Source organism: Dendrobates tinctorius, unplaced genomic scaffold (genome assembly GCF_039654945.1).
Source record: "Dendrobates tinctorius isolate UK_male_01 unplaced genomic scaffold, ASM3965494v1 ptg000037l, whole genome shotgun sequence".
Classification (NCBI taxonomy): domain Eukaryota; kingdom Metazoa; phylum Chordata; class Amphibia; order Anura; family Dendrobatidae; genus Dendrobates; species Dendrobates tinctorius.
Window position 1 is genome coordinate 16375856 of NW_027361705.1, and position 21376 is coordinate 16397231.

The 21376-nt window shown below is 41.3% G+C and overlaps 1 protein-coding gene across 4 annotated transcripts in view; it reads right to left on the reverse strand.

Annotated features, from left to right (window-relative positions):
• The window catches only part of LUZP2 (leucine zipper protein 2), a 1424041-nt gene that overhangs the window by 794965 nt on the left and 607700 nt on the right, over positions 1-21376 (reverse strand). For all 4 annotated transcript variants that reach the window (XM_073573883.1, XM_073573880.1, XM_073573881.1 and 1 more), the window contains 2 exons: positions 20287-20368; positions 14470-14532 (listed from right to left, as the gene is read on the reverse strand). In XM_073573883.1, the coding sequence (XP_073429984.1) occupies positions 14470-14532; positions 20287-20368 (145 nt within the window). The remainder of the gene's footprint in view (positions 1-14469; positions 14533-20286; positions 20369-21376) is intronic.

Consider the following 21376-nt stretch of genomic DNA (forward strand, 5'->3'; position numbering starts at 1 on the left):
AGTGGAACTTCATGAAGAAGTGACAATAATTGCATACAATCAACTCTTTGGAGTATATAATTATATATGATTATATATGATCTTTAGCAGAGCTGAATCCATATTAACCCAGGGGTGGAAATGAGAAATTGAAGTGAAGTGGCATTTTCAGATAAATAGATGGACAAATATGCAAATAAATTATTTTAAATTAAATTTATTTGACATAAATTAGACTTGAACAAGAACAGGAGGAAATCCTTATGTTCTGTACATACATGTACAATTACGTATTCAATCTTCTAGACTAAAATTAAAAGTAAACTCCTCCTGTGGACCAGGCTAAAATTAAATTGTAAACCAAATCTGACATTTATGAGTACTAGGTTTACATTGATTTACCAGGATTGATTGCAAAAATGTAAATCATGACAAAATTTACATCTTCAATATTAAAGCCATGACTCGGAGATTATGAAAGATATGAATGACCTGAATGTCATTGGGCCTAGACATCAAGTTGATGAATTCATGTTCCCTAAAAAGGAAGCATAAATGAACAATTCAGGTTGTGGAATTAGAAAAGTTCTAAAGAGTGATTAATTGCAAGGGATGCTAAGTATTTCAACATTGGAAGAAGATAGGACGAGCAAATGGACATTGTCTTCTTCTAGTCTCTTTCATTAAGACATAATGAAATGCAAATTGTGTCTTTCAAGCCATTGCAGATACAGAACATAATCTAAAATACTTGATGATTACGAAACTTCCATTAGTCTTGTATGTATGCAACGATAATATAGCTTAAAAGCTTTTGAATGGAATGTCAAAGCATAGTTTATTTATATGATCAAAAAATAATAACTAAAGTAAAACATATAAAGACTAGTTACATTACTGACATGTTTTATCGTTGAATACTTTAATATCACTATTTACTAATGTTAAACTCTTCCTGACTTGCCATGCCTGATAAAGCGACATGAGTAGTCTCGGATGCTTGCAGTTTGTTACCATTAGTAATAAGCGAGTGTGCTCGTTACTCGAGATTTCTGAGCATGCTCAGGTGTTTTCCGGGTATCTTGGGCATGCTCGTAGACTATGTTTGTGTCTCCACAGCTGCATGATTTGCGGCTGCTGGACAGCCTGAATACATGTGGGGAATCCCTAACAAACAGGCAATCCCTGCATGTGTTCAGGCTGTCTAACAGCCACAAATAATTCAGCTGCGGTGACTCAAGCACGAGCACGCCAAAATACTCAGAGATCACCCAAGCATGCTCGGAAAACTCGAGTAATGAGCATACTCGCTCATCACTAGTTACCATCTTTTCAGTTAGTCATTAAAAGGTATCAACCACTGAGGACTCTTACATTTTTATATTTTTCTAGTGACATGTCAGACATTTTGATCGACAGATTAAAAGAAAGTCAATCCAAGACAAAAGGGACACAGGATGATTGTTTCCCCTCTTACAGTATACTCCAGCTCTCAACAACCAAGTCCCCACCAATCAATTCTTGTGATATTTCAACAGAAGCTTGGGAGATGCCAGATACCCATTATAATGATATAACAGAAATTACAATTATAATAAACACATATGTGTAGTAATAATATATATATATACATATGTCTGTTGGTGCTGTACCAAACCTACCTACAAATTACAGCTTAGAATTCAAAGCATAAATACAAGATAAGTAGAAAATATGCAAAACAGCATGTAATAATTAAACATAAACTAATAGAAAAATATTTAAAAACAAACTAATGAAAAAAGCTAAAGAATACCAGTACAAAGGGAATAATTACTAACTAATATACTGCTATTGTGGGGTACTTGCGATGCAGAAGTATGTTCCAGTTAGTGTATTACCACTGTTATATCCGATAGAATGCTCTAATGTGGAGATATAGGTTGTGTGTTCATTCCACTGATAGTTAAAATTGGCAGCCAATGACATTGTGGTTTGGCATTATTTAAAGGGAATCTGTCACCCATATTTAGCGATATCATGTAAAGATATCACCCAATTGTGCATCCCATAAGGATTCTATTAGGGCTTTTTACTCCCCCGACCCCGCACCTTTGAGGCATAAATACCATTTTTATCTTGGTGGAGAAGTATGCAAATCGCCGCGGTCCGGATCGATGGGTGTGGCTTAGTCACCTTCTTCCCCCCCGGCTTGCTGCACATAATCTTCATCTGTGAATATCACAGATAACGTTGGTTTCCGCGCTTGCACATTGTAAAGCCTCTGGCACCTGTGCAGTATGCTTTGCCCAACTGTGGACAAAGCATATAATCGCTACTGTGCATGCGCCGGTATTTTCCAGTGTGGTCTATGCCCCGGAAGTGTGTCCTGCTTGTGAAGACTTCCGGGGCATAGACCGCGCTGGAAAATACCGCAAAGTTTACTGTGCAGGCGCCAGAGGCTTTACAATGCGCAAGCGCGGAAACCAACGTTATCTGTGATATTCACAGATGAAGATTATGTGCAGCAAGCCGAGGCGGGGGGAAGAAGGCGACTAAGCCACATCCATCGGACTGGACCTCGGCGATTTGCATATATCCCCAACAAGATAAAAAAGGTATTTATGCCTCAAAAGTGCGGGGTCAGGGGAGTCAAAAACCCTAACAGAATCCTTATGGGATGCACAATTGGGTGATATCTTTGCATGATATCACGAAATATGGGTGACAGATTCCCTTTAAGTGACATTTAAATAGTATTGCAGCATTCAAGTGATTAATCTTAATCACAGATGGAGTCCGCTACAATGGCAATTGGCAATTTAGCAATTTAGTATTTAATGACACTGTGGTTTGTGGTTTTTCTCACAGTTCTTGATCCATTGATTTCCCTATGGATTCCATGTACTAATCCTATTAAACTAGTGTTTTATTTATCCTTACAATGGCAATACATTTTATTGCCATTTAATTTAGGTATAGTTCCTTATCACCCATTTTAAGGGATTGTTCCCTTTCAGATAATGTTTGGCCTTATCTTCAGTTCCTTTCCCTTCCTCAGGTCCACCAGCGAGTCTCCATTGCTGCTCCCGGTATATGGTATTTGCTGCGGCACTGACATCATGTCAACAGCCTGGCAGTCATGATTGAGATCAACGGCGCTGAAGGGAACCTTCCAGCTACATTAGCAGAACCGCTGAGCTCACTGAATAACTGTGACACTGTTGATGTGATATCAGGGCCACAGCCAAAGCATATTACACTTATATTCACAAGTGTCCTTGCTTTTGGTTTTAGTTTATTGTATTCAGTACAATTGGGAGTGTGACACCCCAAACATTCAATCTTCCAAGAAAGGTCCCAATACAGTTAGGCACTGGCCCTGCTCTGCCATCTATTTTGAGGCTTGTTTGGAACATAGCGAGGTGAATCACTATAGCTAGGGACCAACCGGATTGGGTACACCTTGTTGCATTGGCTTCTACACTTTTTTGATTAAAATGGTGTTAACTAGGTACTCTATATTTTTTTTAAATGCGTGGCTACTGTTCACAAACAGCAGTATGCCTGTGCTGTTTGTTTTTATTCACAGTTTGCTGCCACCAAAGCAAATAGGGTCATGGGATGCATTAGAAGAGGTCTGGGGACATGAGATGAAAACATAATTCTCCCTCCGTACAAATCACTCGTCAGACCACACTTGGAGTATTGTGTGCAATTTCGGACGCCGGTGCTCAAGAAAGACATTACTGAACTTGAAAGGGTTCAAAGGCGGGCTACTAAAATGATAAATGGAGTTGGTTCACTACAATACCCAGAACGGTTATCAAAATTAGGTCTATTTACTCTAGAAAAGAGAAGACTTAGGGGAGACCTAATATATATGTACAAGTATATCAGAGGGCAATACAGAGATCTCTCCAATGAACTGTTTGTACCAAGGACTGTGACAAGAACAAGGAGGCATTCTCTTCGTTTGGAGGAAAGACAATTTCTGCACCAGCATAGAAGAGGGTTCTTCATGGTAAGAGCAGTGAGGCTCTGGAATGCTCTTCCTGAGGAAGTGGTAATGGCCAACTCACTGAATGAATTTAAGAAAGGAATGGATGATTTTCTTGTGAGTAACAGTATAGAAGGTTACGAATAACATAATATTATAGGTAGATGGTTGACCCAGCTTAGGGGAAGGAATTTTTTTCCCTATGGAGAAAATTGGCTTCTACTCTGTGAGTTTTTTGCCTTCCCCAGGATCAACAATGCAGAACAGCTGCACTAAAAATAGGCTGAACTAGATGGACATAAGGTCTTCCTTCAGCCTTCAAAACTATGTTACTATGTTACAGTCTTTTCATAGATTAAGAACTCTTGTTCAAAACGCATCAGCCCACGCTATTATTCCCACATGGGGGTTGTGATTTTTTACACTGTGACCATTGTTTTATGAAAAATATTTTTTCAATAAAAATGTTTTGAATTTTTTAACGGACTTGTTTGAGCTGGATTATACCTTGGATCATTGCTTTTCCTGTTGCACTACAGTTTCCGTGCTCGGAGTCCAGTAACAAGTGATGGGTGAGCTGACTTTTTGTTTTTCTATTTATGTCAATTAATGGTGTTTATCAGACAGACAGTCAAGACACATCACTTGAGCAGTACTAGCTTCAGACTGGAAGCCATCCTAATATGTGACTAGAATGGGTTGAAGCTTAAAATATGTGATGTTGACTATTTTCATCACACTCTTGGAAAATCTCTTTAACCCCTTTCTGACATCGGGCCTAATAGTACACCAATGTCCATTTGATGTGGGCTCCAGCACTGAACCCACATCTTTTACAGCACATGTCAGCTGCTTTGAAGAGTTGACATGTGCTTCTAACAGCCGCCAGTGGAATCACGATCCATCTGCAGCTTTTAACTAGTTAAATGCTGCTGTCAAACTCTGACAGCGGCATTTAACATGCGCTTCCAGAAAGTGCGCCGGAAATCCCGCCGATCTTCGCCCATGTCAAATGACTGCGGGTCACCGATGGGTTGGCATGCCAACTATGGCTGTCACTGCCAGATTGCTATGAGCGCCACCCGGTGGTCAGCCCTCAGAGCAAGTCAGCAATTCTGCTCCTTACATGCAATCTGATCATCGTCTGTATGTAGCAGCGGCGATCCGGTTATGACAGCTTCTAGTCTCCCATGGAGACTATTGAAGCATGCTAAAAGTTAAAAAAAATGTTTTTAAAAATATAAAAAAATTTAAAAGTTCAAATCACCCCCCTTTTGTCCCAATAAAAAGAATCAAACATACACATATATGGGCAGCACGGTGGCTCAGTGGATAGCATTGCAGCGCTGGAGTCCTGGGTTTGAATCCCGCCAAGGACAACATCTGCAAGGAGTTTGTTTGTTCTCCCTGTGTTTGCGTGGGTTTCCTCTGGGTACTCCGGTTTCCTCCCACAATAGGGAATTTAGATTGTGAGCCCCATCAGGGACAGTGATGATAATGTGTGCAAACTGTAAAACGCTGTGGAATATGTTAGCGCTATATAAAAATAAAGATTATTATTAATATAGTCCTCATCCAACCCGAGAACACAAAAAATAGAGGAGCTACGGGTATCTGAAAATGGCGTAATTTTTTTTCCAAATTTGGAATTTTTTTTCACCACTAAGATAAAACAGAACCTAGACATATCTGGTGTCTATGAACTCATATATATACAGCTCGGGAAAAAATTAAGAGACCACTGCAAAATTTTCAGTTTGTCTGATTTTTCTCTGTATAGATATTATAATGTTGCTCGGGTGTCCGAGTATTTTGGCGTGCTTGGAGATTTAGTTTGTGTCAAAGAATCTGCATAATTTTTGGCTGCTTCCCTAACAAACAGGCATCCTCACATGTACTCATCCTGTCCAGAAGCCGCAAATCATGCAGCTGCGTCAACACAAACTAAATCTCCGAGCACACAAAAATACTCGGAGGACACACGAGCATGCTTGGGAAAGCCAGAGCAACGAGTATACTCGCTCATCACTAATAAATATATTTTTGAGTAAAATGTAAATTGCTCTTTTATTCTATAAACTACTGACAACATGTCTTCGAATTTCCAAGCAATACATTTTCTATTTATTTTCAGAAAATGAGAAATGGTCAAAAGAACAAAAAAAATGCAGTGCTTACCTCAAATAATGCTAAGAAAACAAGTTCATAATTATTTAGAAACAACAATACTAATGTATTAACTCAGGAGGAGTTCAGAAATCAATATTTTTTAGAATAACCATGATTTTTAATCACAGGTTTCATGCATCTTGGCATGCTTTCCATTAGTCTTTCACACTGCTTTTGGGTGACTTTATGCCACTCCTGGTACAAAAATATAAGCAGTTCTTCTTTGTTTGATGGCTTGTGACTATCTATCTTCCTTTTGATTACATTTCTAAGGTTTTTCAATGGGATTCTGGTCTGGAGATTGGGATGGCCATGACAGTGATTTGATGTGGTGGTCCTTCATCCACACATTGATTGTCCTGCTGGAAAAAACAGTCCTCAGAGTTGGAGAACATTGCCTGAGCAGAATGAATCAACTGTTTTTCCAGGATAACCTTGTATGTGGCTTTATTCATGCATCCTTCACAAAGATTAACCTGCCCAATTCCAGCCTTGCTGAATCATCCCCAGATCATCACTGATCCTCCACCAAATTTCACAGTGGGTGCAAGACACTGTGGCTTGTGCGCCTCTCCAGGTCTCCATCTAACCATTAGACGACCAGGTGTTGGGCAAAGCTGAAAATTAGACTCATCAGAGAAGATTACCTTACTCCTGCCCTCTATATTCCAATCCTTATGGTATTTGGCAATCTTCAGCCTGGCTCTCCTTTGCTTCTCATTGATGAAAGGCTTTTTTTCTATCTTTACATGACATGAGCCCTGCCTCTTGGAGCCTGTTACGAATTGTTCTTGCTGTGCACTTCACCCCAGCTGCCATTTGCCATTCCTTTTGTAGGTCACTTGATGTCATCCTGTGGTTGCAGAGTGACATTCGAATAAGATGACAGTCATCCCAGTCAGTGGAGAGTCGTTTTCACCCTCTGCCAGTCTGCAGCTTTGTTGTCCCCAATGTCTGGTGCTTGACCTTGTTGTAATGGACTGCCATCTTAGAAATTTTAAGGATGGAGGCAACATGATGCTCACTGTATTCCTCTGCTAGTAAAGCCAGAATTGAGCCCTTCTTTTCCTCACTCAAGACTTTTCTTTTCAACCCCTTTGGCATGGTTAAAAGTAATTTTTTCATTCCTATTACTTTTGGGATGTTACTAGCACTTGTTTTGACATCCAGCTTGTTCTATTGCAAGAGGATTGTGAACACCACAGGAGGGGTTTTTATACTTTCCTTTGTTGAATAAGATTTGGTTCTGGTGATCACCTAATCAGAAGCACATTAAGTAGAATGAGGAGTACTCTGGTTGGAATTCAACTGCCACTGGAATGGAATGGCTGTCAGACATGTAGAGAAGATGATTTTTATAAAACTGTGCAGTGGTCTCTTAATTTTTGCCAGAGCTGTATATAAAGTTATATAAAAAGTTATGGCTCTGGAAAGAAGGGGAGCAAAAAATGAAAACGCATAAACGAAAGTACTTCCGGGGGTTAAGGGGTTGGAAACACAGCCAAAGCAAACAGAAAAAAAACCTTATGGAGGAGTACTTATCATCACCTTATTCCTACAGTAAGTATGGACTCTACTTTATAAATAAAACTTTCTATATCAGTCCATCAGTTCTTTACATCAAAGATTTAAGTCATGGAATAAACAATTTCATTAGGCACTAATTTTAAATATTACCAGAGTGGAATATTTTCAAATAAGTATTGCATTGGTTTTTGCCACTGATGAGATTGGTAGTTGTCCACTGAGAACTAAGGAAAACAACAGAAATAAAGTAAAACTCTCCCAAGAGTTTGGTATATGTTTGCTTTTGTGTGTATTATCTTTTTGTTGTTTTCTTCTCTGCCTAAACAATTCTAGAACGGAAGTTTTAATACATTTTTATTATTTTCAAAACTCTCACTAATCTCATTTTTGTTCCTTTCAAATTCTTAAAGATGACACGTTCAAAAGATTAATTTAGAGCTGTAATAAGTATAATTACTTTTGTGATATCTCAATACATTAATTACAGATTTTATTTGGCTTACAAATTCTTATTTGAGGATTAGAAAAAAAATGAAAACAAGTATATTATATTGGTAGAATGATCAGTGTTATCTTTTGCTTTACTTATAGTCTACTAGCTGAAGAGCCCTACGTTGCCCAGGCATAGTAACTACTGTAACTATGGTTAGTTATAACAAATTATAATGATTATATCTATATATATAAAGCTGAGTGTAGAGCCCCGCCCACTCCACATAGCCACATTCACTATAATATCCCACATCATCCCATCAGCCAGAGCTACCGGACTACTACCCCTAATATCCCACATCGTGCCATCAGCCAGAGCCCCCGGACTACTAATATCCCACATCATCTCGTCAAAGCCACCGGACTACTACCCCTAATATCCCATATCATCCCATAAGCCATAGCCACCGGACAACAACCACTAATATCCCACATCATCCCATCAGCCAGGGGTCAGAACCAAAGCACTGAGTGGAATGGTCCAGCTTCCATACTGGGGATCCCTTTAAGAGAGGCCTGGCATCAGAACCAGAGCGCTGAGTGGATTTGCCCTGACTTCCATACCAATGATCCCTTTAATAGAAGCCTGGGGTGAGAATCAGAGCACTGAGGGATTTACCCTAACTTCCATAATGGAGATCCCCTTAAGAGAGGCCTGGGGTAAGTACCAAAGTGCAGCGTGGATTTGCCCTCATTCCATACCTGGGATCCCTTTAAGAGGGACCTGGGTCAGAACCAGAGCACTGAGTGGAATTGCCCTAACTTCCATACCAATGATCTCTTTAAGAGGCCCTGGGTTCAGAACCACAGTGCTGAGTGGAACGGTCCTAAATTCCATACTGGGGATCCCTTTAAGAGAGGCCTGGGGTCAAAACCAAAGCACTGGATGGCTTTGCCCTGACTTCCACACCAATGATCCCTTTAAGAGAGGCCTGGGGTCAGAATCAGAGTGCTGAGAGATTTGCCCTAACTTCCATACAGGAGATCCCTTTAAGATGGGCCTGGGGTCAGAAACAGAGTGCTTAGTGGAATTACCCTAGCTTTCATACCAATTATCCCTTTAAGAGACCCTGGGGTCAGAATCACAGAGCTGAGTGGAACAGTCCTAACTTCCATACCAGGGATCCCTTGAAGGGGGAAGATGTGCCTATGGGATGGAGGATGTGTGATGGGAATATGGGCAGGGAGGGAGGGGGTGATTCATTTCTGTCATGTGCTCTTTGCTCCTTTCTGGGGGGCAGACAATGGCTGGGAGCTTATGTTCCTGGGGATGCTAGATTTCTCCCACCCTGTCACTGTCTGCTGACGTGTTATCATAGAGTGAGAAAACTGTTGCTCATAGCAACCAATCACAGCTCAGCTTCTTTTAAACAGCTCTGGTGAAATGAAAGATGGTTAGTGATTGGTTGCAAGGAAAACTGTTGCTCATAGCAACCAATCACAGCTAATCCCTTCACTCCTGGAGCTTTTTTTGATTTTTCGTTTTCCTTTTTTGCTCCCCTTCTTTCCAGAGCCATAACTTTTTTATTTTTCCATCAATATGGCCAGGTGAGGGGTTAGTTTTTGCAGGATGAGTTGTACTTTTAAACAACACCATTGGTTTTACCATGTCATGTACTCGAAAATGGGAAAAAATTCTAAGTGCGGTGAAATTGCAAGAAAAGTGCAATCCCACACTTGTTTTTTGCTTGGCTTTTTTACTAGGTTCACTAGATGCTAAATCTAACCTGCCATTATGATTCTCCAGGTCATTATGAGTTCATAGACACCAAACATGTCTATGCTCTCTTTTATCTAAGTGGTGAAAAAAAATTCCAGGCAACATGACGCCAACCCCCGATCACGTGACAGGGGTCGGTGATGAGCTCATTTCCGGCCCGGCAGCCGGAAATGCTATTTAAATGCCCGCTGTCAGCTTTGACAGCGGGATTTAACTAGTTAATAGGCGCGGGCGGACAGCAATTCCACTCGCGCCTATTGCGGGCACATGTCTGCTGTTCATAACAGCTGACATGTTGTGGCTTTGAGGTGGGCTCACCACCGGAGCCCACCTCAAAGCGGGGGACCTTACCGATGACGTATTATTCCGTCATCGGTAAGGAAGGGGTTAAACAGCTCTGGTGAAATGATAGATGCTTCGTGATTGGTTGGTGACACACACATTCAGTTTTATATATAGAGATAGAGCAATTTCTACAGCATTTTTACTTATATAGGGCAAACACTGCTCATATATGTCAATGAGGGCTTAATAACATCATAAAATGGCTGGAGAAACCCCTCCAAAGCTAATGGCATAAAGGCAAAAAAAATAGCTTGAGGCACCTCCCAACTCATCAACCTATATAACATAAAGAGATGAAAATATCAGATAGTTCTCCTTTAAAAAGTGTTTTTAAATAATACAGTCTGGCATCCACCCATTTTTCCTGGTATGTGCAAAATTTCCCTGTTTTAAGGGCCTGTCACACTAAGCGATATCGCTAGCTGTGTGTGATACTTACCTATGACCCGCTCCCCCACTGGTTATCGCTGATCGCACGAGAACATCCTGGACTGTTTCTCGTCGTCAGCTTCCTGCGGCACTTCCTGGGGAGAGACGAGCGACGAGCGTGGAGCCGGGCGGGAGGACGTCAGGATCGCCTAGTGTGACAGGTAAGTAGCGACCCCCGTCCCCAGCGATGTCGCTGGTGAGATCTGCCTGAGTGGCCGCTCACTAGTGACCACTTAGCGATGTACCAGCGATCCTGACCGTGTCATATCGCTGGTCGGGATCGCTGGTACATAGCTTAGCGAAGTGTGACAGTACCTTTAGTCACAAAGTGAATAAGCGTGTTATCTAGAAATCAAATGTTAATGACCGACCTATGTGACAAGTCATCAGTATCAGATCAGTGGCAGTCCAACACCCAGTGTTCACACCATTCAGTTGTTATCCATTCTGACAATGAATAAATGTAAACATTGAACAGAGTTGAGCTGCAAAGCTATAAACAATTTGCAGCAGCCGCTGCTGAGAACAGCACATCTGTTCTTATTTAAACTCTCAAATGAGTTGTCCAAGTTTTTGACAAAAGTCCGCAGTCAATCAATAAAAGTAAAGTGAGTGAAGCCATGCATGTCTTCTTGGAATGTGTCTGGAAGTAGGTAAATTGCAAACTTGAGGTCACATGTCCACAGTCTTGCCGCCGACGCAGGAGAATCCTCATAGTGTGTGCTGCGTGCAAGGTGAGGATTTACAAGTCTGCTGTCACATAATATCATTGCAGACTTTCATGATAAACCTGTATAACCTCTTTAAGTAGGAATTGATCTACTGTTCTGAGCAATGGATCCTACACATGGATCAGAGATGTGCTGTTTATATCTGGATGCTGCTGGAATCTACAACAGATGATCATTAGGGGTGTCAGTTGTTGTACCTCAAACAACCAGATATTGACTACGTATCTGTCATGTCGGATGCTATTCACACCACAGCGTCCGGCAGGCAGCGGTAGTTCCATCTCCGTCCACTATAGCCTCACTGGCGCCGGCTTGATTTTACTCAGGTTATTGGGGGTTAATCTAGCTGGAAATCAGGTGGGATGTTTGGTCACGCCCACGGTCTTTAAATAGTCGTGTTGGCTTATGGGCGTCGCTGATTATAGCTTGTGTTTTATGCCAAGTGGTTCCGGTCTGGAGAGGAGGTGTTGGAGAGAGAAATTCGTAGCTGGTGGCGTATGATCCATTGTTACCTTTTCGCCTTCCTATATCTGTGTTTTGCTTTGCCCTGTTCACACTACAGTATTGTCCTGTGTGTATGCAGCGTGGTGCGGTTTAAGTTCTCCCTGCCTGTCATTACTGTGTGGGCTTTGGTGGTTTGACGACTCACTGGGTGGAGGGTGGAGGGTTCAGCTTAGGGCTGAGCAGGAGATAAAGAAAGGTTGGAGGCTCAGGCATTTGCACCATTACCAAAAACCCTGGGTTGAGGGTCAGACAGGGTTTTCCCTAGTTGGAGGGACTCCGCAGGGGCCCCGGGTATTTCAGCCTTCTTTGACCTAAGCCCCGCATAACAGTATCTTAATAATGGGCCATCAATGTAAGATGCCCAAGCAACGCCTTTAAAATCTTGTAAAAGAAAAATCTACATATATATGTAAATATATATATACAGTGTATATATATATATATATATATATATATATATATACACTGCTCAAAAAAATAAAGGGGACACTTAAACAACAGAATATAACTCCAAGTAAATCAGACTTCTGTGAAATCAAACTGTCCAGTTAGGAAGCAACACTGATTTACAATCAATTTCACATGCTGTTGTGCAAATGGAATAGACAACAGATAGAAATTTTTGGCAGTTATCAAGACACCCTCAATAAAGGAATGGTTCTGCAGGTGGGGACCACAGACGACATCTCAGTACCAATGCTTTCTGGCTGATGTTTTGGTCACTTTTGAATGTTGGTTGTGCTTTCACACTCGTGGTAGCAAGAGACGGACTCTACAACCCACATAAGTGGCTCAGGTAGTGCAGCTCATCCAAGATGGCACATCAATGTGAGCTGTGGCAAGAAGGTTTACTGTGTCTGTCAGCGTAGTGTCCAGAGGCTGGAGGCACTACCAGGAGAAAGGCCAGTACACCAGGAGACGTGGAGGGGGCTGTAGAAGGGCAACAACCCAGCAGAAGGACCACTATTTTAGCTTTTGTGCAAGGAGGAACAGGAGGAGCACTGCCAGAGCCCTGCAAAATGACCTCCAGCAGGCCACAAATGTGCATGTGTCTGCACAAATGGTTATAAACCGACTCCGTGAGGATGGTCTAAGTGCCTGACGTCCACAAATGGGGGTTGTGCTTACAGCCCATCACTGTGCGGCCCTCCAAAAAAATGCCACCCCACACCATAACTGACACACTGCCAAACTGGTGATGCTGAAGGATGTTGCAGGCAGCAGATCGCTCTCCATTGCATCTCCAGGCTCTGTCATGTCTGACACATGTGCTCAGTGTGAGCCTGCTTTCATCTGTGAAGAGCACAGGGTGCCAGTGGCGAATTTGCCAATCCTGGGGTTCTGTAGCAAATGCCAAGTGTCCTGTATACATGGCAATTATACAGTAATCGTACTATGCGCCATTGGTGTCACCATTAGTATGTGGAATATACGTCCTCAGATGCATATCCAGTAGAAAAGTATTGTGGAGCAGGGAACCACCACCACCCTGCCCCATAATATTTACCCATCAGAGGTCGACAGCAGGAGATGAACTCACAGATGGCAGACTGCAATGATACCAATGCACTGAAAAATTATGCTAAGTGGGGCCATAGATGGGGACATTATATTAAATATGGAGGTAGTGGTGACGTAGGACACAGCCAGCCATGAGATTTTATGTGCCCTGAAGAATTGTGCACACCCGGCTTACTGTGCACTGTCAAGAAAGTAAGGAATTCCAAAAAAGTTGTCAGTGATGCTCATGCTCTTAAATGTAAACCATCATAATCGTACATCAAGGTAGGTGTGATTTTCAGTCAATTTTACTCTAACGGAGATAATGCCTAATAGATATTTATATATAGTGGTGGTGTGGGCCACTAGAGTCAATGCTTCAGCCCAAGACAGCCCAGTCCAACACTGACTTGAGCTGTATCAAAACAACATAGCATAATTGTATTTCTTCTTTCTTGTTGGTTTTATAGCATGAAAATATTCTGCAGGGCAGTGCAGAGATTATCATCCCTGTCTCTAATGCAGCACAGAATCACTGATTTAAAACATTAGGACCAATTTTATATCAAAGGTAATGTTACAGAGAAGGACATATTTCAAATGTCATGCAGATGGTGTCCTTAGGCCATTTTCGGATAATTCTACTTTTTTACGAATTTTCAGCTACATCTCTTGGATCTCATGAAATCAATCATAATATGTTCAGTAAAACTGTGGGAAACCTAGGTATTAAAGCAATTTCAGTTTGTTTTTCATCCTGCAACCCCAGTCCTCCCAAACAATAGCGCTAACCACTGAGACACCATGTTGTGTAACATCTGACTATTTATTCCCACAATTATGTTCTATTAAAAGGTAGATAGTTGAAAACAATTTCAGCAATAAAATTGTAAAAAAAAATCCCTTTTCCAGCCCTCAGTATCAGAATCCATGTAAACTTCTGGACTAATGATTTGTCTTGTATGCCAAACAATCTAAAGTGTTTATTCCATTGTCAACTTCGCTAAGGCAGTAAATGACACCATTCATTTTTGCTTTATGTTAAGTATCAATAAATATCATTAAATCACATGAATGGTATAAAGTGTCTTTACCTCATTTTGTAGATCTCTGATCATTTTACTTTTACGTTCCATTTCAGTTTTTAGGAAATTTATCTGAAAAATATTTAATAAACATTTAATCACGGTGTAATATTTGATAGCAAACCTACAGTGATAAAAAGTCAGCTAATATAATAAGAAAAGACTTAATCATTTAAAAAAAACAGGTAATAAAAAAATCTCAGATTGAAAGATCTGCTTTAAATAATTGGAATCTAGAAAATTGATCCAGAGAAAACTCAACACAAGGCATTCATGCTGAATTCTCTCTTGCATACAAAATACCAGCATATCAATTCTCAATCTTTGCTCTGGCTGCCCCTCCATTACATAATACATAATAAACTCATCACACCAAGGTCTCATTTATACTTCTGTGCCAGTTTGGCCTGAGCATTGACCACTAGAGGATGGACTGACTGCGGTTCTCCTGACCCGAGCATGGCAGTTTCACATATTTCTATGAGGCTGTCAGTCATGGTTTGGGAGACTGGCAGTTGGTCCGTCCTTTGAGATAGAACTGAAATCCACAGATGGCTAGATAAGCCCTTCCTATCTCTTATCTTATCATTCTATCTCTTCTATTATCTGACCTGTGTGCTTCCTCACTCACAGCGTGGCGCCCTCTGTGTATCCACCACCCACCTTTCATTGTTGTTCCTGACTATTGCTAAACGATAACATTCTCTCACTAGTCATCTTAAAACCGTTCTGCAATTCCTGATCAAGCTTTCACGTAGGCTATGATAGACCCTTCTGATAGGCTGTGCTATTCCATGCAATGTGATAGCTGCAAGGCATTAGGGAGAAGCATGGAATGTCATGTCAGCAGTCTTATGAATCCTATGTGATTGATGTAATCTTCTGCAATGTGATGTCCATTTTTCTCAATTCATGCAAACCCAATCGCAAGTTTTTCAAATTCACCAGGACCTTCAAATTTTAGGAAATTCGACTCAATATTAGTTTGTATAGCCAATTTGAGTAAATAAAGTCAAAATACGAAGCATTCCATTAAAATACAATTTATTTCAATATATTTTTAAAAAAGACATATACAATAAAATAAAACGAAACAAGATGTCTCCAAGATGAGACGTCACCAAAAATTATTTAAATCACCATCAAGACCAACAATTATAGCCATTCAATTCAAAATACACAGCATATTATTATGCCAAATAATTGAAGGAAACTAATACATTTTATATTTAAAGAGGTATATCAGGAAATTAATCCATATGGAAGCAGAGCCCAGCTATATTAACTCCATAGTTATATATTTATTATCAAGAAAAATAAGTTATACATATCAGCGGAGCCCTGCTCCATAATCACATATTTATTCCCAATAAAGGATTATACATATCATTTAATGCAAAATCTGTGTTAAGCGTTTTCTGGAGAAAATAAATTTATACCTGATAATATGTAGTGGTGGCGTCTCACAACCCCGACGCGCGTTTTGTCGGGGTTGTGAGACGCCACCACTACATATTATCAGGTATAAATTTATTTTCTCTGACCAGCGGGGATGATTTCACCACCAATCACAAATTCGGCGATTGTGAGCCAAACCGAACATTGAAATATTCATTCATCTCTACTTGCTAGCTCTGGTGGCCTGAATGTCATCATGACGACATGATGATCGGGGCCGCGATGATGTCGTGAGAGCACTGATTGAGAGCAAAGGGGGCCCCCTTCGTCTACCTGCCTTCTAAATGTTGTGATTGCTATCGATAGCAATATTTAGCAGGTTAAACTGCTGGGATTGGTGTGGGCATGGCTCCTGACAATGAGTGCTGGAGGTCAACTGTCATATTGGTTGAACACACAGCAGCAATTGAGCGCACACAGCTCTTGTGCAAGCAAAATCGCCATGATGAATCCATTCGTCCATGACTGAGAAGTACTTACCAACCTGAACGAATGGATATGTCTGAGGTCTTGAAGAAGTTAAGGTTAGAAAAGGTTAAGATGAAGACAAAATGAATCTCACGCAAAAGTAAAAGCACATACACACTCCATATGAAGTACCACTCTAGCTTTTTTTCTTCTTTAATTTCCCCAAATGATAACTATCAGTAAATATATGTACAAGGCAAGATATGAAATAAAATACCCACTAATCGTTGCCTAAATCCATTTACAATGTTGCTCTGGACCTTTTATGGATCATATGACTGCAGCTCTTTCTTGCCAACTCACAGAGCTGATCGTTACTTTCTTTATTAATAAAAGTCTAAGATCACCTTGCTCTGAACAGCATAGAAATATATTGAGAAAGTGACCAGAGTGTGACAGCTTCATGTGTTTTTATCATACTTTCAAACTCAGGTAGGGAGTGAACCCCGGCCAGTCCATGCATTGCAGTTCAATCTGGGATCGATTTGGACGGATGTCTGAATAAGCCTTAAAGGGAAGGTGCCATCCCAAAAAATTTTTTCAGCAATTGAAAAAATGTAAAGAATTAATGTTTACATTTTCTTAAAAAATATTATCATTTGTTTTTAATTTTGTAAAATATGAAAAATAATTTTAAAAAGTTTGGCATTTCCACTTGTTAACACTAGGGGGAGCAGATACTGAAATTTGGCACAAAAACCTAGTGTACAACTAGCTCACATTACTGTCCTGCAGTAATTATGGGCATACATTGCCCATGATGTTTGATTTTGATATATGATCATGCCCTAAAATGGACACTGTATGGGCGGAATCTGCTGACATGGGTGTGGTGTCACTCCTCTCCTCCCCTTCTGGGTGTTTGCTAAGGGAAAAGAGAGGATGACATCTAGGAACACAGTGAGCAGCCATTTTGATGGGGCCTGCAAAGTTACTTACTGTCTTTTCATGTAAAGTCTGGATCAGAACAGGTCACCAATCAGCAGAAATGTGTCCTGGATTTCTGTGGAGCAGACAAGCAGACGGTCCATCCATGTGTATAAAACACAGCGCTCTATGTACAATCCCTGGCACCGAACAGGGCGCCCCCTATAGACCAGCACACTGCTCTCCTGAAATACTCTGTGCTGCTGTCACCCTGCTCCTTCCTCCATATATCAGGCCCCTGTCGCCTCACTTTCACACATCGCCAGGACAGGATCTGAGGAGAGGAATGGGGTCTTCGGTCACCGAGGATGGCAGGCAGCAAGGATTCTGGGAGCAGGGTGACAGCAGCACAGAGTATTTCAGGAGAGCAGTGTGCTGGTCTATGGGGGGCACACAGAGAGATATATGGTAGAGGGAGCAGAGTGACAGCAGCACAGAGTATTTCAGGAGAGCAGCGCGCTGGTCTATGGGGGGCACAAAGGGAGATATATGGGGGAGGAGCAGGGAGACAGCAGCACAGAAATCAAGGAAACATTTCTGCTGATTGATGGCCTGTTCTGATCCAGACTTTGCATGCAAAGACCCCCATTCCCCTCCTCAGATTCTGTCCTGGCGATGTGTGAAAGCGAGGCGACAGGCACAGTCTGGGGTGACGCTGGGAAGCAGGCTGGGGGGGAATGGAGCCATACAGTAATGATAAAAATGAGACCCCTCTCTTCAGCTGCCTCCCCAGCCCTCCCCTGACTGCACCTATTACCCCTGACCCGTGTGCAGGTGCTCAGCCAGAACCACCCCAGAATGGGTCCCCTTTTAGCAGATCACAAATAATACCGCCATATACTTCACATACAATGCCGCCATATAGATCATACACAATACCACCATGTAGATCACACTTAAAACCAGCAGGGTGACAGCAGCACAGAGTATTTCAGGAGAGCAGTATCACACGGCAGAGAATTAGATACACGGCTCAGCAGACAGTATCACACAGGAGAGGATTAGATACACGGTTCAGCACAGGAGAGGATTAGATACACGGTTCAGCAGTCAGTATCACACAGGAGAGGATTAGATACACGGCTCAGCAGACAGTATCACACAGGAGAGGATTAGATACACGGTTCAGCAGTCAGTATCACACAGGAGAGGATTAGATACACGGTTCAGCAGTCAGTATCACACAGGAGAGGATTAGATACACGGTTCAGCAGTCAGTATCACACAGGAGAGGATTAGATACACGGTTCAGCAGTCAGTATCACACAGGAGAGGATTAGATACACGGTTCAGCAGTCAGTATCACACAGGATAGGATTAGATACATGGCTCAGCAGTCAGTATCACACAGGAGAGGATTAGATACACGGTTCAGCAGTCAGTATCAAACAGGAGAGGATTAGATACACGGCTCAGCAGACAGTATCACACAGTAGAGGATTAGATACACGGTTCAGCAGACAGTATCACACAGGAGAGGATTAGATACACGGTTCAGCAGGCAGTATCACAGGAGACAGTATTACAGATATGCCCACACTGGTGAAACTTCCAGCCCCCCCCAATTATACACTAGACCAGGGGTCCCCAACTCCAGTCCTCAAGGCCCACCAACAGATCATGTTTTCAGGATTTCCTTAGTACTGCTCAGGTAATAATTGCTTCACCTGTGCAATACTAAGGAAATCCTGAAAACATGATCTGTTGGTGGGCCTTGAGGACTGGAGTTGGGGAACCCTGCACTAGACTATGGGCTGTATATGTCACTGTCCTCCTCAGACAGCCATAAAAGCTCTCATAAAAGCAAAGGTGTCAGATTACCGGAGATCACTGGGGCTGTGTGTGAGTGAGGAGGCGGAGACAGAGCAGGAGGACAGTGGAGTTGGAGCAGGAAGCACGGTGCAGAAAGTGGAGCTCAGCAGATAGCACTGGGCTACAGTAAAATGGCGCCCAGCCACACCTACAGCAGTGAATCGTGCAGCCCACAGGGGCGTGCCCAGTTCACTGCTAATGAGGCTGCATGGTGGGGTCGGGAGCCGACCGCAGTCTCCTATGTCCAGGGACGGCCATATTTGCAGACTGTATGAGTCCACCACAGATCTGCAAATCAAGATGGCAGCACCCAGTGGCTACATTAAAACATTATTACAAACAAACCATAAATCCTAGTTAGTACAACATTTGCTGAAACAACATGTTTTGTTACTTACTCTTTTTTTGCAAATTATATAAAATTGCGGCACCTTCCCTTTAAGAAGTTTGTTGGTGAGCCAATTGGTTTTAGTAAATTAGCTTTGGGGCATCAAAGTGCAAATAAACTACCCTTGCTCAGTAGCCCTATCCTATCCATGTCCACCAATGGTGGCCAGCTCTAACTTAACAGTGAAATACCGAATGATGCTAATCTTCACGGCATATGAAATCTAAGAAAATATTGTTTGGAATGGAAGATCCCCTTTAGCGCTGTCATATGAAGTAATCTAAATGTAGAAATTACAAGTATCTGGAATAGAATACAACAGATAATTTATTGTACGTAGGATATCCTTGCACAAAATGACAATGATGATATTTGTGCCACATAAGCTTTAACGGAAAGGGGAATTTACCTCTTTTATAATTTATTTGATGGGCGTAAAGTTTAGTGCATGGACCGGCAAGCTAAAGTCAATCTCATGCAGGAGATAAATGTTTGAAAAACATTTGTTGATAATGAGAACAGGAGCTTTTATTAGTCTAAGTATCTAAAGCCTTCTATAAATGTTACATTTCCCATTACCCTGCAGCTCTCTGTTTTTACACGTAAAGCCAGAACATTAGAACATAAATATGCTTTTATGTCACTTCAAACCCTTTCTACTTCACTTTAACACCTAACAAAGACTCAGGAACCAAACATGCAGCTCACAAACAGGAAAAAGAAAAATAGTTGGAAAAAAAGTAATTGGAGGGTCACATGATGCAAACACTTACAGTGGCCTGCTGCTTCTCAGCCTTTTCAGATGCCTCATTAAGTTGTTTTGTGAATGTTTCCTGCAGGGATTTCATCTCTTCCCTATTTTATTAAAAAAGAAAGCACACGGAAAGAACCATTTAGACAATTGAGTTTTCTCTTATTTGTATTATATTTTTGTAGCTTTTTCAATTAAAAAAATAAAATGGAAAAAAAGCTATTAGTGTACAGAACGCCATACATTAAGCTCTACCGAAGCTTTAAACTTTTATTGAATTTTCTATTTGTTTAGAATTGAGCAAATATAAAGTACTTTTTTTTAAGAAGGAAGCAAAATTAACCATATTTTTTACCTTTTCTTCTTGAAAATTTGCTCTTAAAATTTGTCAGTTAGATGATGGAAATATAACCAGCCTTTAAATTGCTCTTAAATTGCTCCATAATATAATAGCTAATTGTATTAATTAGAGATTACTGAATTTATCTGCTGAAAGTAAAATTTGAGATACATTTCCTGAAATTCACAATTTGCAATGACTTTGAAAAATTTCCAACTCAATTTAAAAAAAAAAAAAAAAAAAGCTTGAAGCCATTTCACATATTACGGAAGACAGATTGTGCTCACATTACACCAAGCATGGTCTTTCACATAATGCTTTGCAGTTATCACATCATATGGTGTAGCACAGCCAATCCGGAAGGTCTATAACAGCCACTATAAAAGATGTGGGCTGGAAAATCAGCTGCTATTTTAGGATTTTACAGCTAGGGATTCAGGAAGTTAAAGTGCACAGCTCATCAATAGCCCCTTTGTGACAATGGACGCACTATTCCATCCATGTGCCCTGGGACTTAATGCCCGTGGACGGAATAGTATGTCAAGAGCAATCAGCCGCGCTCACGGAGGGAGCACGGCTGATCGCGGCAGGGTGTCAGCTGATTCTTTCAGCTGACACCAAAGCGCCAGGAGTGGTCACAGACTGCTTCCGGCACTTTAACCCCAGAACACTGTGATCAAATATGATTGCAGCATTCCAGGAGCAGGCAGAGGGGCTGTCAGCTCTGACAGCCCTCTGCCTTTGAATCGAAGACCTCGCTGCATGACGCAGG